Here is a 21,365-nt window from a genome sequence, read left to right as displayed (position 1 = left end):
ATTTATGGAAGGTTAAAGTTGAATCCTTCATACTTAAAATGATTTAACTTGATATCAGGCTTCACAAAAAGCCTAGACAGGACCTGCAAAATCTTTATACGTTTTCTGCTGTCGATACACTCATCTTTTGTGAGGGTTCTAAGGTGTGAATAATTCACCTAAGCATTACCTAAGCACCATTCATGTAGTATTATCTGAGTTGAGCAGAATTCTAACTAAGAGCTACCTTCATGTTAATGATGTCCACAATGTACAAGCATTAGCGACCTTGTTGGGTTGAAGTGTTGGCTCATACTAGAACTATCTCTTGGAGCAGGACAATATGGCAAGGGGCAATTAAGATATATGAAAAGAAGTTGGCAAGATGGAAGAGGCGGCGCATATCTGTTGGAGGTAGAATCATTAAGTGTAATAGATAGCTTATCTATGTATGTGATGAGTCTATTCCCCTACCAAAGAAGGTAAGAGAAGATTGGACAAACTTAGAGGAGATATTACATAGAATGGGACACCAGGAAGCATTACTTTTCCCTTAATCAGCTGGAACAAAGACATGTTGTCAAAGAAGATGATGGACATGGCATAAAAGACCAGGTATACTTAACAAAAATCTATTATCCAAGTAGCAGTTGATACAGACATCATACCAAGGAACTGCGGGAAAATGTACGGAACAAATATTGTAAGCTAAATCCTTAGACACCAAACATGTTACATATATTATGGTATAGACTTATAGTCTCTGGGGCAGCATTGGGAATCCTTCACAGACCATTTTTAGTTCTATGTTAGTATGGACTAAGGTTTGGCATCATGATTCATGAATCGGAGCAGATTCACATTTAAAGGAGGAACTGACCTGTTGAACTTTGTCTTAATACTGATGAAGAAGTTGCATTTCATAAATCATTAGAAGTTTGAGAACTGGCATTGCGTCACAGCTGTTAAACAGATTGGAAGGGGCACACATCACACAAGAGATGCCTGACTCTATTAGGTGGAAGCATAAGAGGAATGGATGATTCCTAGGTAACTCAGCCTATGCTACAGTCTTCTTTCTTGATGTACTGTCACTTCGTTGGCCTTGGAAACCTATTTGGAAGAGGAAAACTAATAGAGTTAGTTGGATGGCATCCCATGGTGCTTGCATAACTTGGTCTAATTTGCAAAAGAGCGGTTTCAACATCAGCCATAGGTGGTATTTACCAGAGAATGAAGCAGAAGACGTGGATCACCATCCCTGCATTGTCAGATGACTAAAAATCTGAGACATTTTCAAGCTATTTGGATTGGTACTTTGGTGGTGGCTTGGAAGGAAGCTGGCTAACTATAGCACAAGCATGTGGTCTACCCTCCTACGTAGCCCCTTTTTTGGGTGATTTGTCTGGAAAGGAATAAAAGGAGCTTTCACACACAAGCTAAAATTTTGGAGCTTTTTGGGGGAATGTCAAATGTCATGGACAATTCGTTGGGTTCCCTGCATCTATGAAGGGATTGAGTTATTTCTAGTTCATGTTTGCACCCACTTGTTGCAGTTTCTCATCAATCAATTGCATTACTTATTGAAAAGAAAAAAAAAATTACTGAATATATGTTATCAAACACTTTCACCAACTATGACAAAAGTACGGGGAAGTGGAATATCAATTGCAGCTCAAGAATACCAGCAGTTGCAAAGAACAAGTAAAACTGCCTTTGCTATGAAGGTGCAGAGCTTTGTCATCATACATGTCGATTCAGTACTGCACCAAAGTATGTTCCATGTAAATCGATGTCAAGAACAATGGCATGTCAGTCATAGAATTTAGCTCATATTTTGCTGCAGTGGTTTTCTCCCAGAAGGAGAAAACTAACAACAATGCTACAGAAACTACCAAAGAAAGAAAGCAACCCAACAGATTATCTATTCTGATGTAGACATACTCCAGCAAATAGTGGCTGCAAACACTCTCTAGCATACCAGAAAAACCGTGATGCAAATGGATGTTGATGTCAACTATAAGTGAAGGTTTCAGCTTAGGAAAATAGTATACTCTAGTGGGAAGACGTAGCAGAGAATAGGAAGATGAAGGAATTAGCAAATCATTACTCAATCCTGCTTTTATGAACAGCAAATTGTAAAACAAGGAAATGTTGACAAGGCATATGATCAAGCAAACAAAATTATATTCATAAAAGTGGTCTTTAGGATTATATATAACTACTAAGCCTCCAACAACATAGAAATTTGGCGAGAAATTGTAAGAGTAATCAACCGATAGTTTTGTTGGATCAGTTAGTAATCATCAGATAGTTGCAAGAACAATACAAGGTTTGAAAGAGTGATAAGCCCAAAAACATCTACCTAGTAGTGGTCAAGGCATTAGATTTACAGTCTCTATTTTAATAAAAGAGTTTTAATACCCAAGAGCTTAAAAACTTCCATGCACTCTTGACTCCTTTTGAGAAACTTTGACCTTCCAATAAGTTAGAGGTCCCCGATGTCAGCCTGAAACCTGCAAAACAATGTCATGTTGGAAGAAATTGATAAGCTTTTAGAAAAGAAAAAAAAAAAAAGACTAGCTGTAATATGTTTGAGAAGTTTAGCACCTAAACTTTAGTGAACTTCATCCAAAAACTTATTGGACTAAAAAATTGAACAATAATATGAGCAGAAGAATCTTTGTAGGTTTGTCTCAGTTTATAGAACATGTTAGCTCAAAAAATAGACTCAGCAAATATATTTGTCGTGCATTTAGCAAGAAAATCAACACAACCACAGGCTATAGATCAACTAGAACACAGCTAAGGGCTACAATAAGACTAGGAAGGTCTTTGAACTTGCCTGTTCTTCTGTTTTATCATCCGCAACCTCTTTGCTTTCATTTTTGAAATGTACATCAATCCACTTATGCGCAAGGGAGATAAAATCTGCAGTCCTCTTTTAGTGTTGCCTTTACAAACTTTCCTCCCACCTTTAGGCTTCCTCTTGCATAAATTGAGTGACTCTTCACAGGTGTCTCCAGGAAAACAGTCTTTCCGTTTATCAAGTAAAACAAGGCTCACTTTGTAAGTATTCACATAAAGTGCATCATGAAAGGGTAAAAAGTTGGCATTACAAATGCCAAGATTCTCAATTTTTTCAGCCGCAATATCATGTGAAACCAAGAATCCGTTGTGCGCCCTCCACAAAATTTCACCATTTTTCCTTGAAGCTATTGGCTTCTCCAAGAAATGAGCAATCTGACGCTGACGACCACCGTGAAACAACGAGTAAAATTCATCATCGACACCAACATTAAATGTAATGTGGCTTAATCTGATGCTGAACTGTTTCACCCATGAATCCGAATCACCATACTCTTTCATCCTCCAAATATCAATCGTTTTGTCATCATCAAACAAACGATTAGCCAAACAAAGTGACCCCTCCGACACAAAAAGTTCGAACCAAGCCGCAATAAACCCAAACTTTACAACTAAACTATCCGGCACCATCATCTCCCAGAACGTCTCATCCTTCACATCAAACAGAACAATCATCATATTTTGAGCCTCTCCTCGTTTCCCTTTACAAGCAACCCAATGGCAAGCCCCATTCACATACACTCCTGGTATCTGCTTATAGAACTTATAAGATGGAGAAACACGCGTAATGTCTTTCCAAACACCGGTGCTTAACTTATAGAGCTCAACATGAGGTGGTACACTACCAAGATAATCACCAGTATGTACAATTCTTACCACCTTATAGTCATTAGCAACATTGTCGAATCCAAATCCAAGTGTATGATCAAAGGGACCATATCTCTCATATGTAAAAATTGGTTCGGGTAGTTTTACTGACTTTCTAATGGATGGATTCCAAATATAGTAAATGTCCCAATAACGACACAGGTCATCAGAAAGACACAAGAGCCCGTTACAACTACCCACAATATTAAAATGACTTTCACAGTCAAATGGAAAATCAAACTGAACATACTGATCAAGATTCTCATTGTCACAATATAAAGCATATATTTCTTTCACTGGTTTTCCAGAGCAATGTCTCACTAGTAAGTAATCTTGTTGGTTTTTAAGGTGAAGGGAAATGAAATTAGGAGTAGTAATAAGAGAATACCATGACTTGCAAACACTTGTGCATTCAATGATAGACTTTGTGGGTAGTTTTAGAAAGATTTCAATCAACACTTCTTGTGGCAAATACTCAGACATGTTGGGTATTTTTCAATTCTTGATTGTGTTCTTTACAAAACCCTTCTTAAGCCTTAGCCAGCAAAATGAATTTATTTGTCCTCTCCAAAGGCTTTTTGTTTTTTTCATTATTTTCCTTTCTAACCCCAAAACTTTCTTGAATTTCATGTGCGTACATCCATAAAAGAACAAAAAGGAAGAATGTATGGTGGGTTTAGGTTGTTTGGTTGGTGACTTGAGTTATATCAGAATTATCGTGTTGGGATTATTATATGGAAATTAAATTATTTAGTGAATACTATATTTTAATTAACATATGTTTGATTCATTTGACTCAAAATGAGATATACGGGGTATATATAAAACATGTCATTCATTTTGCACTAGATTTATCCTATGATAATTTTTTATTTCCAATTTAAAAGGATTTTAGGAGAATAGCTTTGGAGAAGGGTATTTTTGTTATTTTGATACTTTATCCCAAGATTACATCTTTGTTATTTTGATGTTTTACCTAGGGATTAGTAATCCAGAAATTGTTATTCCACGTTGAATGTGGTATAAATAATCCTGAATTGTTAATTCCGGAATAAATAAATTCAATCAAGTTTAAGATGAAATGATCTCATATTTTATCTTGGGATTATTATTCCTTCGCGAACCAAACAACCCATTACTTAGCAGACAAAATTGGGTTTAAAAAAAAACCATCATCAAGCCTTAAAAAAAGAATAGGGGACGTCTTGACCAACCTTTTTTATGTTTCTTTTACACAATATTTCTTATATGACGAGTTTTAAAAGCTGACTAAATGAGAATGGGGTTGTATTTTATTAGTAATAATAGAAAACCTGGGTAAACAAAAATGCAATTAAAAATGTACTATATCACCAACCACTCTACTTATCAAATCCAGAAGAGGAGTAAGAGGAGCACTGTAAGGCCTAATTTGTTTTCATGGGCCCGTTTGGCCATGAAATTTTTTCACTTTTTTCAGAAAACGTTTTTACTTTATTTGAAAATTAAAATTTGGTCATGAAAATTTTAAATATAATTTGAAGTTGTATTTGGAATTTAAAAAATACCAAAAAACTTATTTTCACTTTTTTTCACTTGTTTCACTTTCAACACCTTCAAACAACTAAATATTTTTTGCAAAAACTACTCCATCTTCACCTCCAACTTCAACTCCAACTCCAAATACCAAATAAAGTGAATAATAGTTGGTTTTCATGGCCAAACGCCTACTAAGATTAAGATTTATCGGAATGATTAAGCTATTGTTTCTAGAAATGACCATTGAATGATTAGACTGTTTGTTTTTCAACATTTGAATGTGCATAATTTATTTATTCTTAAACATAATAAATATAGAATTAAAAAAAATTAAAAAATATATAAATTTAATATAATATAATTATTATTAAATAAAAAATGAAACATTTATGTTCGCTAGTGATGGTGGAAATGGTTTGTCGTGGCGGTGGTGGTGTTAGTTGGTGTTAGTGGCTAGTAATGGACTCAGGAGCGGAGCCAATAAGCACTAAGGGGTTTCATCTAAACCCCCTTCGGTAAAAAATTACACTGTACACACAAGGTTAAAATTATTTTTTATGTATATATGGTAGATGTTGAACCCCTTTGATTTCTTCGTGTGTTCACTTCTTTATGTTTTTTAACCCCCTTAGTAAAAATACTGGCTCTGCCACTGGTAATTGTGGTGGTGATAGTTGTGATATTGGAGGTGGTTGGTGTTGTAGTCATTGGAGCGATGGTGGCGGTTGGTGGAGTTGGTTGATGTTAGTAGTTGGTGTTGTTGATGGTGATGGTGGTGGCTGAAGAATGTGTGGTGGTTGACGATGTGTTTGGTGGCAGTTGGTAGCGGTGCTAGTAGTGATGGTCGAGATAGTTGGTAGTAGGGATTGACCGCAATGATTGTAGTGGTGGATATAATTATAATGATGGAGGTGGTAGGTGTGGTAGTGATTAACAATAGTGGTTGGAAGAGGGGGTGATTGCCAGTTGTGATGGCAGAGGTGGCTGGTGGTGGTGATTGGTGGGTGGCGACGGTAGTGGTTATGGCAAAGGTGGTTAGTCATGGTGGCTGGTGATTGTGGATAGAGTGGTGGTGAAATATTTTCACATAAAAATATCTTTTAATGATACTAAGACTTTGTTTAAGATCTTAATAATTAAGACCTATTCAGACTAAATAAGTGTTTAAATCTTAAAGCAAAAAAAATGCACTTATTGATCTAAGGTCTGAACCATTTAGATTCAGACCTGCATTAAGTGCAAACAAATGAGGCATATACCATTTGTGCGATGAAAATATTTCCTTTTTGGATAAATTTTTATTATATGTAGGGGAATTTGTGTAAATATTTTAGGCTTTTAATTTAGAACTAGCAATACATGCCCGTGCGATGTACGGGCCAAACATATCTATTCACTTTAATTAGCCAGTCTTTAACATTTGTATTTTGAAAATAACTTTTAAAAATATTCTAATTGTTATTATATATAGCAACATATTAAAAAATGGAGTTTAAAATTAAAAACATATGATGGAATTAAGCCTTTGAGATGGAAAGAATCGGACTTTTTTCTCGTTGTCATGACAATGAAAGTTGTTCATCAATGTGAAAACGAAAATTAGTAAGAATATGAGGAAAAATTAATATTTTGATTATAGATTTTTTCTTTTAAATTCTTTAATATCTTATATATATACCAACATGTTGATATCCACCTCAATTAACTAACTGTTCAGATCCAAACATAAGAACCATTGTTGTATATATTGGATTTTTTAAAAGGAAAACTAATAAAATATTTTTATTAAATTAATTAAAAAATATATTATAATTTTTTATATTAACAATTATAGATAAAAAGAATTGTTACAAAGAAATCAAAATTAGAAAGATATATGTTATATCGTAAATCACCAAATTTTAATTAAAATGAAAATATAAAGTAATACATTTTATAAATATAAAGAAACAATAATCAGAGAATGCAAAGGGGAGTAAAATAAGTAAAGTATCGACAAAGAAGGAAAACGGGGATAAAAGTCACTCCCTCCCTTCATTTTTACATGTCCACATCTTTTCTTCTTCTTATTTTACCCTTCACATTAATTACTCATTTTCAAATCATTTTCTGAGGCTATTGAGACTATACACTAATAAATATAGATATTATGATAAAACATATTTCATTTATTAATTCTTAAAGAACGTAAAAAGTAAAAAATGGACAAGTAAAAGTGCACGGAGGGAATAAATATGTGTAGGAGAATTAAAATTGAAGTGCATACGTGTATACATGAGAAGAGAATAAATACTCAATACTATGACATATGTCCAAGTGGGATAAAAAAGTAGTTGGTTAAATTGTACAATTTATATAACTTCTGGTACAAATTTGCATTGCTATTTTTAAACCTCTATTCACGTTTAAAGTATTGAAAAGAAGGAAAATGGGAATAAAAGTCACTCCCTCTATTTACTTTTACTTGTCCACGTTAACATATCAAGAGAAAGAAATTTTTGTTCTTATTATTAATTTTATCCTTCACATTAATTACTCATTTTCAAATCATTTTTCAAGGCTATTGAGACGTACACCAATAAATATGAATATTATGGTAAAATATATACTCCCTCTGTCCCATATTACTTGTCACTTTCCCTTTTGCACACCCCTTAAGAAATCATAAATAAAAGATGTATTTAACTATCTTACCCCTATTTCTCTCCAATAAATACATTCTAATCAAAATTGACTATTTTCAAGACCATTTATTACTAAGAGTAAGATGGGAAAGACTTAATTAATTTTATCTTGGTTTTGTAAATGAACAAGTAATTTGGACATATATATTTAGTAAAGTAATGTGACCAAATAATATGAGACGGAGAGGGTAAGATGGAAAAGATTTAATTAATTTTATTTTGGTTTTCAAATGAACAAGTAATTTGGACATATATTTTTAGTAATGTTGAGTACTTCATTTATTAATTCTTAAAGAACATGAAAAGTCAAAAGTGAACAAGCAAAAGTGCACAGAGGAAATAAATATGTGTCGGAGAATTAAAATTGAAGTGCATGCGTGTGTACATGAGAAGAGAAGGGAATAAATATTCAGTACTATGACATATGTCCACGTGGGATAAAAAAGTAGTTAGTAATGTGGCCAAGTAATATGGGATGAAGGGAGTACTTTATTTATTAATTCTTAAAGAACTTAAAAAGTCAACAAGTATAAGTGCACGGAGAAAATAAATATGTCGGAGAATTAAAATTGAAGTGCATATGTGTATACATGAGAAGAAATAAATATTCAGTACAATGACATATGTTCACGTGGAATAAAAAAGTAGTTGGTTAAAGTGTACAATTTATATAGCTTGTGGTACAAATTTGTATTGTTGTGTTAGCCCTTAAAGTAATGTGGCCAAGTAATATTGGACGGAGAGGGTAAGATGGAAAAGATTTAATTAATTTTATTTTGATTTTGTAAATGAACAAGTAATTTGGACATTTATTTTTAGTAATATTGAGTACTTCATTTATTAATTCTTAAAGAACGTGAAAAGTAAAAAATGAACAAGTAAAAGTACACGGAGAAAATAAATATGTGTCGAAAAATTAAAATTGTAGTGCATACGTGTATACATGATAAGAGAATAAATATTCAGTACTAAGACATATGTCCACGTGGGATAAAAAAGTAATTTAGTAATATGGCCAAGTAATATGGGACGAAGGGAGTACTTCATTTATTAATTCTTAAAGAACTTGAAAAGTCAAAAGTCAAGTATAAGTGCATAGAGAAAATAAATATGTCGGAGAATTAAAATTAAAGTGCATACGTGTATACATGAGAAGAGATAAATATTCAATACTATGACATATGTCCACGTGGAATAAAAAAAGTAGTTGGTTAAAGTGTACAATTTATATAGCTTGTGGTACAAATTTGTATTGCTATGTTAGTCCTCTCTTCACATTTATATATAACCGAAATCATTTATTAATTCTTAAAGAACTTAAAAAGTCAAAAGTCAACAAGTAAAAGTGTACGGAGAAAATAAATATGTCGGAGAATTAAAATTGAAGTGCATACGTGTATACATGAGAAGAAATAAATATTTAGCACTATGATATATATTCACGTGAAATAAAAAAGTAATTGGTTAAAGTGTAAAATTTATATAACTTGTGGTACAAACTTGTATTGTTGTGTTAGTCCTCTCCTCACATTTATATATAATAGAAATATGTTTCCTTGTTAGCTTTAAAATGAGGTCAAATCTTATTAACACTACATAAAAAATAAAATAAAAAAGTTCATATTTGTCTTTGGTTAATTATTAGGATCAAATATATTTTGTCATTATAAAATTGGTCCAAATATGCTTTTATTCACTCATGGCAAAAGCTTTCCGATACAGCCTTTTTTAAAAGGTAAAAAATATCTCTCTCTCAATATATATATATATTAATTTTGGTCAATTAGTACATACGTTGCATCACGAATCAAGTTAAATATTGCATGTTAAGTTGAATGAATTAGAGGACTTGGAATTGGACAGAAGAACAAAAGATCCATATTATCTTCCGTCTTAAATAGTATGTCTTTCCCAATAATAGTTTTTCACTGTCGTGTCATTCAAATCAGATCAATCTTTTCACTGTAAAAAATCGTTAGCGAGAAGAACATACTTAAGACCAAAGATTTATAATGTAGGGGCCCCTATGAGCCAAAAAGTTAACAGAGAGTACAAAAGAAATCACAAACGTTAAGGACAAATTCGAAGCTTTTCCCTAATGGCTTAAACCTGGTAAAACTCCAATAATTAATTGCCCCAATTGATTAATATGAGTAGACTTCAGCCTACCAATTAATGTCCATAACAGTCGGCACCTCTTTGACAAATTTTGTATTGCCAAAAGCAAACAGAAATAATAGCTCAATTGAAAGCATTAGCCAGTGGAGAGAAATCAGCATTTTCACTAAGCAGATTAGAAATATAAAGAAGTAAACACAGAAAGAAGCTAAGGGGATTCAATATGTATTATATATACATAAAAATAAAAATAAAACCTTATATATACAGTGCAATTTTCTACCGAAGGGGATTCGAATGAACCCCTTGCTCACACTTGGCTCCGCCACACACATGCATCTCAATCTATCTTTTTCTCTATTTTCTTTTTTCCTTCAATTTTTTTCCCCCTTTTTCCAGCTTGAATATATATACTAACTTGTTAAACAATCGGATAGGGAGAAGCAAACTCAAGAAGCTCTTTATCCTTGTCAAATTCAACCATGACTTGTTCCTCTAACGTTATCATTGTTTCTATTCCTTTCCCACATTTACTGTCCATCAATACAAATGAATTCTTAAGTGGACATGGAATAAGCGCTCTTTCTGGATTTCCCCATCCAATAGCCACATCATACATTGGGTAATTGCAAACACTGCTACCCCAATAAAGATCAATATCCTAAGCACTTGATGGCATTTCTTGTTGCTTGTCAAAGTTCCCTAGTGCTGACAATAGCTGATTCTCTTTAATGGGATCCTTTTTCTTGAATATTTCTTTCTCCTTTCTTAACTCTTTGAAAACACTTGCTAGTGTCACATCTTCTTCTTTAGTTGTTAGAATAGACATGCTTGAGATAATGTTACCAACTGAGCTTTGTGGAAGAGGTGGCACCATTCTTGATCGCAAATTAGCAAATTGGTTTAAAATGGATGATTTAAATGAGCCCGAAGTCGTTTTTGAAGCTGCTATAGCACACTTGTGTAGTAGTGCTGAGGCTACTTCGACTCGAGAAGGATTTTGTACACCTGATTGAGATGATATCATGGCCTTGAGGGCATTAAGCTTTGAAGAAGAGAAAAGGTACCTATTAGTTGTTGTAAGTTGTATTTGGGACGCAATCATAGGTTTGGTTAAAGGAACATTTTTACTTGGAGGGAAAATTGATGAACCAATTAACATAGGTGATGGACCTTTCATGCCTATAAATTTTGTTGTGATAGCCCAATTACTCATAAATTTGCATAAAGTGGATGCATCGCCAAGCTTGTGCGATATGCATGCACTTATGGCTATTCCTCCACAATCAAAGTTGCTTAATTGAGCCACAACTAAACTATCTTCATCCGCACTATGGTTCCATGTCATACCTTTGGCGAAAGGTAAATATTTAGGACCGGTGTCAGGAAGATTGACGTTTTCAGACATGGGACAATCGTAATGAACGTTTATGAGTCTAGCTTCCTTGTCATTACAATCAATAAAGATGTTATCTCTAAGTCTTCCGGCAAATGGATAGTAAGAAGTCAAAAATTTTGACAGAGAAGTCTCAAGAATTTGAGATATTTGGGCAGGTTTTTTAGGATAAAAGAAGGCCAAAGGCATGTACATATTACCAAGGACTTGATCAAGTAAAGAGAGCTTAAAATATTTTAGTGGAGAAGGGGTTGGAGAAAAGGGCTTGTTAAGTTTTTTGGAAACTGAAATAAGTCTTGATGCAGCCATCTTTGCAAATTTGGATAGAGCTTTTTTGGTTTTGCCTTTTGCAAATTTAGAAGAAACACGCATATTAGTATATAACAATTAGTTATCTTTACTCCGAGTCTTCCTTATTAACTACTGATAAGGTACAGAGGAAGCATCATCACTAATATATTCACTATGTACTATGTAGTACTAAACAAAAGTAGTTCTTTTTCGAATTTTTGACCGAAATAAGTCATTACTTAAACCAATTCACCAAAATAATACGTCTTTTAAAAAATTTGTAACTAGAATAAACGTATTCCGTAATAACGTATTAGGTATTATTTTATTCAAAAAATCCAACGGGCAAAAAAGTTAGTGGTTGACGGCGTTAAAGAATAATTCGTACTTATGAGTAACGTTTTACCCTTAATACGTAACTGATAGTAACGACTCTAAGAATATTTTAAAATCGTAATTCACAGTTACGACTTCAGGCTAAAACGTAACTGGTAGTAACGTTTCTACGGCAAACAATCGAATCCTGCGAAGAATCCTTCACTAATATGATACACTCCATTTCAGTTATTGCCCTAGATACGATATCCTTAATCAACATAACAAATGGACTTAAATGATATCTTTGAATCTAATACTATGATTTTCCTAGCATTTATTTATATTTAGAGTCCATAGCAAGGTGTCAAGAGCTACCACATCCAGAAATTGATGGTAGACTTTACATTAAAAATAAATAAAGATCACAACAACTCTTTCAACCAAATTATACAACCTCCCTCTCCCCTCAAAGAAATAACCAAAAAAGAAAGGAAATAAAGAAACGGAACCAACTTTATAAACAAACAATCTTCATTAAGAACAAAAGACAAATGGGGTTTTAACAGATATTCTTCAATTATGTGGCAAAACTTGTCAAGTTAGACAAAAAAGATGGAACTTTACAAGTGAATAATGCCGAGGAGAAATAAATCAACCAAAAAAAAAAAAAAAACGTTCAAGATTCTGTAGAGTCCCCAATTTGCAGGATTCTGCCAACTAAAGTTTCTTCTCTTTGAAAGAGAAGGCAAATAATCCTTGAGTCCCCAATTTGCAGGATTTGATTGTTGATTCTGTAGTAATGTTACTCTCAGTTACGTATTAAGGGTAAAACATTACTCACAAGTATGAATTATCATTTCATGCCGTCAATCACTAACTTTTTTGTCCGTTGAATTTTTTAATAAAATAATGTCTAATATGTTACTGTGAAATACGTTTATTCTAGTTCTTTAAATTTTCAAAAAAATGTATTATTTTGGTAAATTAGTTTAAATAGTGGTGTACTTCCGTCAAAAATTTCTTTTTTCACACTCAACCATGAGAGGGCAACAGATAAAATAATATAACAACAATTTGAGTGCTTTTTCTCAAAATTGGTTGGTGTGTCGGAATATGACAAGTTGAGATTTATTTTATTCTAGAATTGCGTTGACCTTGATTATTTGGTTGTACTTTTACTCTGACCAATTACAGTTTATGCCTAATCTGGAGTACAATTTCGAATTTTTGCTATATTGTACAAAAAGGAAAGTATATATTTACGAGTACATGCTGGTTTACCTGATGAAATGAGATAATTACTATTGAGATGTCGTTCATGGAAATTGGAATTCACAAAAATTTCATTCTCTGATTCCAGATATTAGTCATTTGACTAATTAAATTAATTATTGAATATTTAATATTTGAGAAAACAAGAAATATTTTTTAGGTTTTTTCAAATCCACCCTTACTACTTGAGAAATAAAGAGTAATTTAAATAAATACTTGTATGATTAAGATTATTAAATGTTTTTTAATAAGTGTACAAAATGCATTAACCTTTAAATCACCAATTGTATTGAGCCAACGGCCAAGTGTCCGATTTCACTATTGTTCCAAAGAGATATTTATTAATTACTCAAAAAAACTATACATTCTTTCTTACATGCCGGAAAGAGGACCGCGACATTTTTAGTCTATAAATAAAAAATAAAAAATAAAAACTAACACAAAATAAATAAATAAATTACATAAGTAGGTTTCACGCACAAATTCTGTGCGCAATAGGACCAAAGTGTAACTTTACACGTAAGTTCTTTCGCACACAAAATTTGTGCGTAATAGGCCTCCATAAAAATCCTAAAACACTTAGCCAATTTTCAGCAAACTCTCCTCCTTCATTTCCTCTATTTTCACCCCTTCAACAGGCTTTTGCACCCCCAAAAGCATGTCTCAAAGCTCCCAAACCTCAAACATTGCTATAGAACCCAATGTTTGTGAATGCGGTTATTCTTGTAAGCTAAAATTATCAAGGACCCCAGATAATCCGGGTCGTCATTTTTGGCGTTGTAAAGTGCCTGAAGATTATTTGTGCTATCTAGTTGTTGTTTATTATTTCTATGTATTTTGTTTATTAAGTTTAATATTCCTATGTATTTTGTTTTTACTAGTTGCACCCTTTCATCTATAATGTAATCTGCACCCTTTATGTACTAATTTATTTTAGTTTTTCTTTAAATTATCAATTGTTGAACTTTTTATGTATTATTAACTCTATAAATTGATAATAGACTTAAACAATCAAAGCAAATCTAAAACTTACTAATTTTTTTCTTATTGATGACTTCATCATAAACTAACAATACAAATTAACCAGATGAGTCAGAAATTTAAAAGAATTTAAATAACCCCTAATCTTCATCAGAATAGAAGTTCTCAATATCGTCCTCAGAAAAATATTGGCGGTTTCTTAAGACACATCTTTTTCAGTAGATGTTAGTTCTCTACCGGCTGATGATGCTTGGTCTTCGGCCAACTTTAGCATGTAAAATCTACAACGTCATGCCAGCATTCTGTTGTTTTCTTTTCTAATCCTTTGTGCAGCAAGATCGCAAGTTTCTGGACCTACTCGAGGCATGGTTATTGAGTACCTTGTTGGGATTGGAGTGTTGAGATTTTCCAAGTCACGAACAAGACGTTCTGATTCGGCAAGCCGATGTGACCATTCTCGGCGTAAACCGCAATAATATTCTCGCCGATCTGAATATTTCACACTGCAGAAATCATCATTACGCTCTATAAGAAGGTGGGGATTTAGCTCGTCTAGTTTGAAATCACTGTTATCACTCGAAAAACTGCTATGATTTGAACTCTCATCATCACTGCTATTTGGTTCTTTTGGAAGGAGTAAAGACCAAGCTACGTTTCTACTACTCAACATTGAATACGTTGTAGTCTAATAACAAAAGAAAGGCTACTTATATAGTTGCAAACCCCCATGTACCCCTAGTTCGGAGGGGGGGGGGGGTGGTCTTTATGACCCTACCTACTTACTTTATATAAAAAAATATTAATCTTCATCGGACATCTCATAGTCCAAATCCCACTTGGATTTGAATCTTGTGCTACCATGTACACCATATTCTACCCTAAGGTAACGTATTTGCATCCGATTGTTCTCTTCGCGAAAACGGTTAAGAGCAAAATTAAACTCTTGTGGAGTTCCACGAGGCATTGACATAGCATATTTTTTGGGGCATTTAAGCACTACTGACGCTAATTTTTGCTCCAGTGCTGCAGCCTCCCTTAGACCCCAATCCCAATCCCACTCCTCTCTTATTTTATTATTGTATTCTCGATTGAATCTGTTGTTAGGTTATTTGAGTATTGAAAATCATCATCTAGTTCTCATGTCCTGCCCATTGCTTCGAATACGTTTCTTGGGGTAAAACATATAATAGAATCAAGATTACCAAATTGGGTGTAGAATGACATGATAACTCATTTTAATGTGAATGCTTCCTGAAATTGTCAATCATGTTATATATAGTATTTCATTATTTGACCGTTTTAATATGATTCTAGCTTTTATTGCGCACCATTTTAATAGGCAATGTAAGTGTTGATTTGACAACATACCACGCATGACAATTTCAGGAATCTATGATACATAAAGGCTTGATTTGACAATACAATGTTGCATTATTTAACAGTTTTAATATGACTCTCACTTGTATTGCGCACCATTTTAATGCGCAATGTAAGTGTTGATTTGACAACACACCACGCATGACAATTTCAGGAATCTATGACATATAAAGGCTTGATTTGACAATACAATGCTGCATTATTTGACCGTTTTAATATGACTCTCACTTGTATTGCTCACCATTTTAATGCGCAATATAAGTGTTGATTTGACAACACACCACGCATGACAATTTCAGGAATCTATGACACATAAAGGCTTGATTTGACAATACAATCTTTTGCATTATTTGACCGTTTTAATATGACTCTCACTTGTATTGCTCACCATTTTAATGCGCAATATAAGTGTTGATTTGACAACACACCACGCATGACAATTTCAGGAATCTATGACACATAAAAGCTTGATTTGACAATACAATCTTTTGCATTATTTAACCGTTTTAATATGACTCTCACTTGTATTGCGCACCATTTTAATGTGCAATGTAAGTGTTGATTTGACAACACACCACGCATGAAAATTTCAGGAATCTATTTAACATGAATGTTGGACGAGTGAAAAACTCATCAATTTCATAAGTCTAAGTCTTACAAGTCATTGGAAAAAAAATCAAAGTTCATAGAAAAAATGTCTCAAAATGCTTCAACTGTTAGGATTTCACTATTTTGGGATGGAGATATCGTTGAGGACAATTACTCCGTTCATTATAGTATCAGACCAAAAGCCCATGTTAAATTTCCAACAACTTTAAATTATGAAACACTAGTCGCATTACATGCACAAAAGAATGAAAACTACACCCACTGAGTTTTGAATCTCAATAACAAGCAGATATCCACAAACGATATCAAACGGTGTAGTGCGTTATGGCATGCACAATATTAACGATGATGAATCTTTGAGTAATTAGTTGGGATCGCCGGAAGAATATAGTGATTTAGTATCCATTAATGTTCTTGAGATGTATGTTGAAAAGATACCTCGAGAAGAAGTCCCTCAAGTCCACCCTATTCATGGTAACACTTATGGGGACATTAGTTCTTATGGACACATTTTGAGTGGTCAAGTGTCGCTGGAAAATCTAAGCTAGCAATTTAATCAAGCTTACAATGAAAATTGGTAAATATGCATTTTTATATTATTATTGTGTGTAGTAGCACGTGTTAGTTGTATGGATTGGTAAATAACCATTTTTCAAATCTTTATAGGAGCTATTCTCAAAACTCGTCAGTGGTACCAAATATGGATGTTGGTCAATCTTCTCAGTTCGATGGAGTTGATCATTCTCCACACCATGACAATGCTTATCAACATCAGTAAGTTTCAAAAATATATTACTTTTCGTGTAGGAAGAGGAATGCACTTGATAATGAAGATTTTCCAAATTATTATAAGTCATCATCAAGTGATGACGATGAAATAGCTAATAACGCAGAGGTAATCGATGATGAAGATGATGATGATGTTCAAGTTGGTATGACCAACAATATTCTTCAAAGCCAAAACCAGCAAGAACCAATGCACCACCACGTACCACCACCGATGGCGGAAAACCCAACTTCTGAAATCCCAATTCAGCAATATTCCCTCTTGTTTTCGCAATTGCCGCTAACGAGAGCAACGACACATGGGGGATCTTTTTGACCCATTTGAAGACTCATGTTATTAGGGATCGTATGGGCATATGCGTGTTGTCTGATCGTCATAAAGGCATATTGCACACTATGGATAATTTGTCGGGGTGGCAGCCCCCCCTTGTTTACCATCGCTATTGCTTAAGGCACTTAAAGGCAAATTTTAATCAAAGTTTCACAATGGCACTCTAAACAAATTGATGTGGGGGCTGCAATGGAGCATCAACAAAGAAAATGGGTTGCAAAAATGGATCTGATCAGGGCAGTTAGTGAACCCGCATACGTTTGGTTGATGAAGCTCGAAATTGAAAAATGGACGCTTCATGCTGATGGAGGCAAAAGATGGGGCATGCTCACAACAAATAGTTCAAGAGTCTTTCAATGGCTTGTTGAAATCTGCTCGGGGACTACCTATCACCGTAATGGTGAGAATGACTTTTAAGCAGGTTGTGGAGCGATTTGTGGTTAGGACAAGGCAGGCCAGAGCGATATTAGCCGAAGGCGGGACATGGATGCCAAAGCCCTTCAAAAAGATGGAGCATTATAGAAAAAAAATGTGAGCTTCACCAAATGACCGAGTATGACCCCATTCAACGTGTGTATAAAGTTAGGACGGGTTATTACAACGGTAAGGGTGGAAACGTGCATACCGTTTATGAGGCAACAAGAACATGCACTTGTGGTAAGTGGAAAACGTACCACATGTTGTGTTTAAATGTCAGTAAAGTGCTTCGAGAGAATGGAAAAAATGGTAACAAGTTATGTGGGGGGGGGGGGGGGGGGGAATGCAAGGTCCACAATTACCTTAAAGCATATTCTGGCCAATTCCACCCACTTGGTAATGAAGCTTTTTGGCCAAACGAGCCGTTTTCGATGGTTGCTAGCAAGGATTACATCAAGAAATTGGCCATTAACTCACGAAGTCGTAGACCCAATCAAATAGATGTTAGTGAAAGAACTTACTCTCGCAAGTGCTCTACATGTAAGCAATATGACCATGACAAGCGTTCATGTGGGCAACAAGGCCGTGGTGGTATAAGCATGTCTCGAAGTAATAAAGCCTCTAGAACTTGAAGATTATATTGTTATCGTAATTTAGTATTGTATTGCTTTGAATTAATATTGTAATCTAATGGAATAAATTATTTTTGAATTAGTATAAACCTCTCGTATTGGATGAATTATTGTTAAATATAATATTTATATTTGTACATTCAAATAAAATATTTAAACATAAAGATAACAAATTTTCAAACAATACAAAATACACATTACATTAAAAAAATGCGGATTACACAAAAGACAAAAATGAAAAATAACAACATAATATAAAAAATTAAAGGTAGATCAAAATATTTTTATTTGTACATTCGATTTGACTAAATAATAAAATACTTAGATCAACCCTATAAAATATGACACTTAAACTTAAAGATGACAAGTTTCCAAACAAACAAAACTTACTTCGGGGCACTTAACAACCCCTAAAATGACGATCCAAACGTTTAGTTATACTTGATGTAATGAGCCGACATTATTGTACGCAAAAAAAGATATTAAGTTCTATATAAAATATTGATATTTCGGAATTTTGAAACATGACTAATCTTTGCCCAAAGTATGGAAAAAACGTGATTTTGATAGCATAAAAAATAAAAAAAAAAGGTAGCCTCTTTCATGCACAGATTCTGTGCGTGAAACCTACTTTTGTAACCTTTTTTTTGTGTTATTTTGGTTCCAATTTTTTTTTTTTTTGTCACTCAAGTCCCGGACTCCGGAAAGAGCCTAGGAGGAGAGCAAGAAGCACGCTAATTCCCAAATATCCTTTCCCAATTATATTTATTACTAGACGGTGTAAGCCCGTGTTGTGCTACACTTTGGATTATAGTGTATCTATGTGTATATAGTTGTGTTTGGGTAGTGATAATATATATATTTTATATTGCTAATAAACATACATAAGTTTGCACTGTTTTTATGTATATATATATATATATATATATATATATATATATATATATGTTCAAAACACGATTAATATAATATTATAGTTTGTGCTCCGTATCCAAAATTTATTATATTAGTGTTTGCTACGAATATAAAGTTGGCAAAAATTTATTAATACTTTTTAAAAGAGAAGACTTGTTTAAAAGGAAACTATTTTCCTCTCTTTGAGATAAAAAAATAACAATATTTAAGCATCAATTAACACTTTGAATTTTAATTCGATTAATTTGAAGGTGTAAAATATTCTATTGCTAATGTATGTAGATTGGATCTAAACAATACTTATTATTTTTTATCAAATTTTGATTTGGATAATTCTAATTCAAATTATTAAATTAATTTTACATGTTTAAAACGAAACAAAGTAGAAATTTGATTTTCTATTTAAACGAAGAACTACTATTTTTAAATTTTTGGTAAATATTCTTGGTTTAGCTCATTTTACATTTGATTTTCTATTTAAACGAAGAACTACTATTTTTTAATTTTGGGTAAATATTATTGGTTTAGCTCATTTTACTTTTCATGTTGTCTTTTGCACGGTTTTTTAAGGAAACGTCAATTAGAATTATAATTTGACTAATTTACCTTATTAATTATTTGATCTCCATTTAATATTATTTTTTCTTTACGACATTAATCTCTTTTCACATTTATTAGAGTAAGAATAAAAATGAAAAAGTAATTAAATTCTATCTTATTTTAGAAATATAAATATTTTAAGTATATTTATTTAGTAAACATAACAAATAAATGACATGGCGGAATAGCAAATACAACGATTAAATATCTAGATTAGATCTCGTGCTAATATAAGAAAAGAAAGGAAACTGTATGGTTTGGCTACTTAACCTTTTGAAGAAAAGCAATAATATGAAGTCCATGTTTTTTGATGTACAATAATTTCATTTACTCCCAATAATGGATTGATACGCATGTGGCAATGAATCCACCATTATTGACTTAATAGGGATACTTTGGGAATTACATGAACATTGTGTGATTTTTTAATATGGGGTGCAAGTTTTTTTTTTTTTTTTTTTTGACATTGCTTGTGTTTTTAATATGGGGTCCAATTTTATTTTTTTTAATATTGCTTGATTTTTTTAATATGGGGTCCATGTTTTTTTTTTTTACATGAGTTTGGAGATGGTGAGATTCACTTTTTTTCCCTTTTTTTGTTAATATTACTTAGTGTTTGGAGATGGTGGGGTCCACATTTTTTTTCCTTTTTTTTTTAAATATTTTTTGGTGTTTTTAGTATGAGGCCCACCTTATATATATATATATATATATATATATATATATATATATATTTATTTTTTTTTATTTTTAAAAGGACTGACGACGAAGCATGGGAAAACCATGCTTTATATAGTAGTAATTTTGGTTCAAGAGGGAAGAAAGTGGGAAAAAGACCAAGAGGGAAGAAAGTGGGAAAAAGACAACAACAAAAATAAACAAGAAATTGAAGAAAACGTCACTTTTGAAGAAGTTAAGAAGAAGAAATGATCAACATGGTCCTTAATGTATGGCTCCTTACTATATTCAACCGAACCGAAATAATCTTAATGTATGCAAAAGTGGACTATTTTGGTCCTAAACCCTAAAACTAATGATTCTTTCAACTATATTCAGCTTCAACTTTAGCCTTGAGAAAACTTAATTGCCTACATTCTTCAGCGTTTGCATCCATCAATAACTTTACTAAATGACCAAAAGGGAGTGAGCGATAAACTGGGTCTCCAACAAATTAATAATTGCACCCATAGACAGTTCATTTTAAGATATATTTAGTATTTTCAAATTATTTAACTAGTAGCTTGTGTGGTTAACTTATCTACGTAAGGGCGTTTGACAACACGTGTAGAAGTTTTTCCAAAATTTGAGTCAGAACTATCGAATAGGAACACTTTATCATATTTTCAAGTGTTCAATTGAAATATGTCATAGTTCGAGTGATTAAATAAAATAGCCATAATACATAA

General features: G+C 33.0%; 2 protein-coding genes across 2 annotated transcripts; both read right to left on the bottom strand.

Moving 5' to 3' along the window:
* Positions 1-2,802: 2,802 nt before the first annotated feature.
* Positions 2,803-4,197, bottom strand: LOC132038456 (F-box protein At3g07870-like). The gene has a single exon (XM_059429124.1). It carries the CDS (start codon positions 4,195-4,197, stop codon positions 2,803-2,805), a length of 1,395 nt encoding a protein of 464 aa, XP_059285107.1.
* A 6,498-nt stretch (positions 4,198-10,695) lies between these two features.
* LOC132038455 (acyltransferase Pun1-like) lies at positions 10,696-11,739 on the bottom strand. The gene has a single exon (XM_059429123.1). The coding sequence runs from the start codon at positions 11,737-11,739 to the stop codon at positions 10,696-10,698; it is 1,044 nt and encodes a 347-aa protein (XP_059285106.1).
* Between the last annotated feature and the right edge of the window lie 9,626 nt (positions 11,740-21,365).

Source organism: Lycium ferocissimum, chromosome 11 (assembly GCF_029784015.1).
Source record: "Lycium ferocissimum isolate CSIRO_LF1 chromosome 11, AGI_CSIRO_Lferr_CH_V1, whole genome shotgun sequence".
Taxonomy (NCBI): Eukaryota; Viridiplantae; Streptophyta; class Magnoliopsida; order Solanales; family Solanaceae; genus Lycium; species Lycium ferocissimum.
The sequence above is the reverse complement of the archived record's forward strand: the minus strand, read 5'-3'. Positions and strand labels throughout refer to the sequence as shown.

Excerpts from the sequence above, each read along its gene's own strand:
- LOC132038456 (XM_059429124.1), bottom strand. The coding sequence starts at position 4,197 with ATGTCTGAGTATTTGCCACAAGAAGTGTTGATTGAAATCTTTCTAAAA.
- LOC132038455 (XM_059429123.1), bottom strand. The coding sequence starts at position 11,739 with ATGGCTGCATCAAGACTTATTTCAGTTTCCAAAAAACTTAACAAGCCC.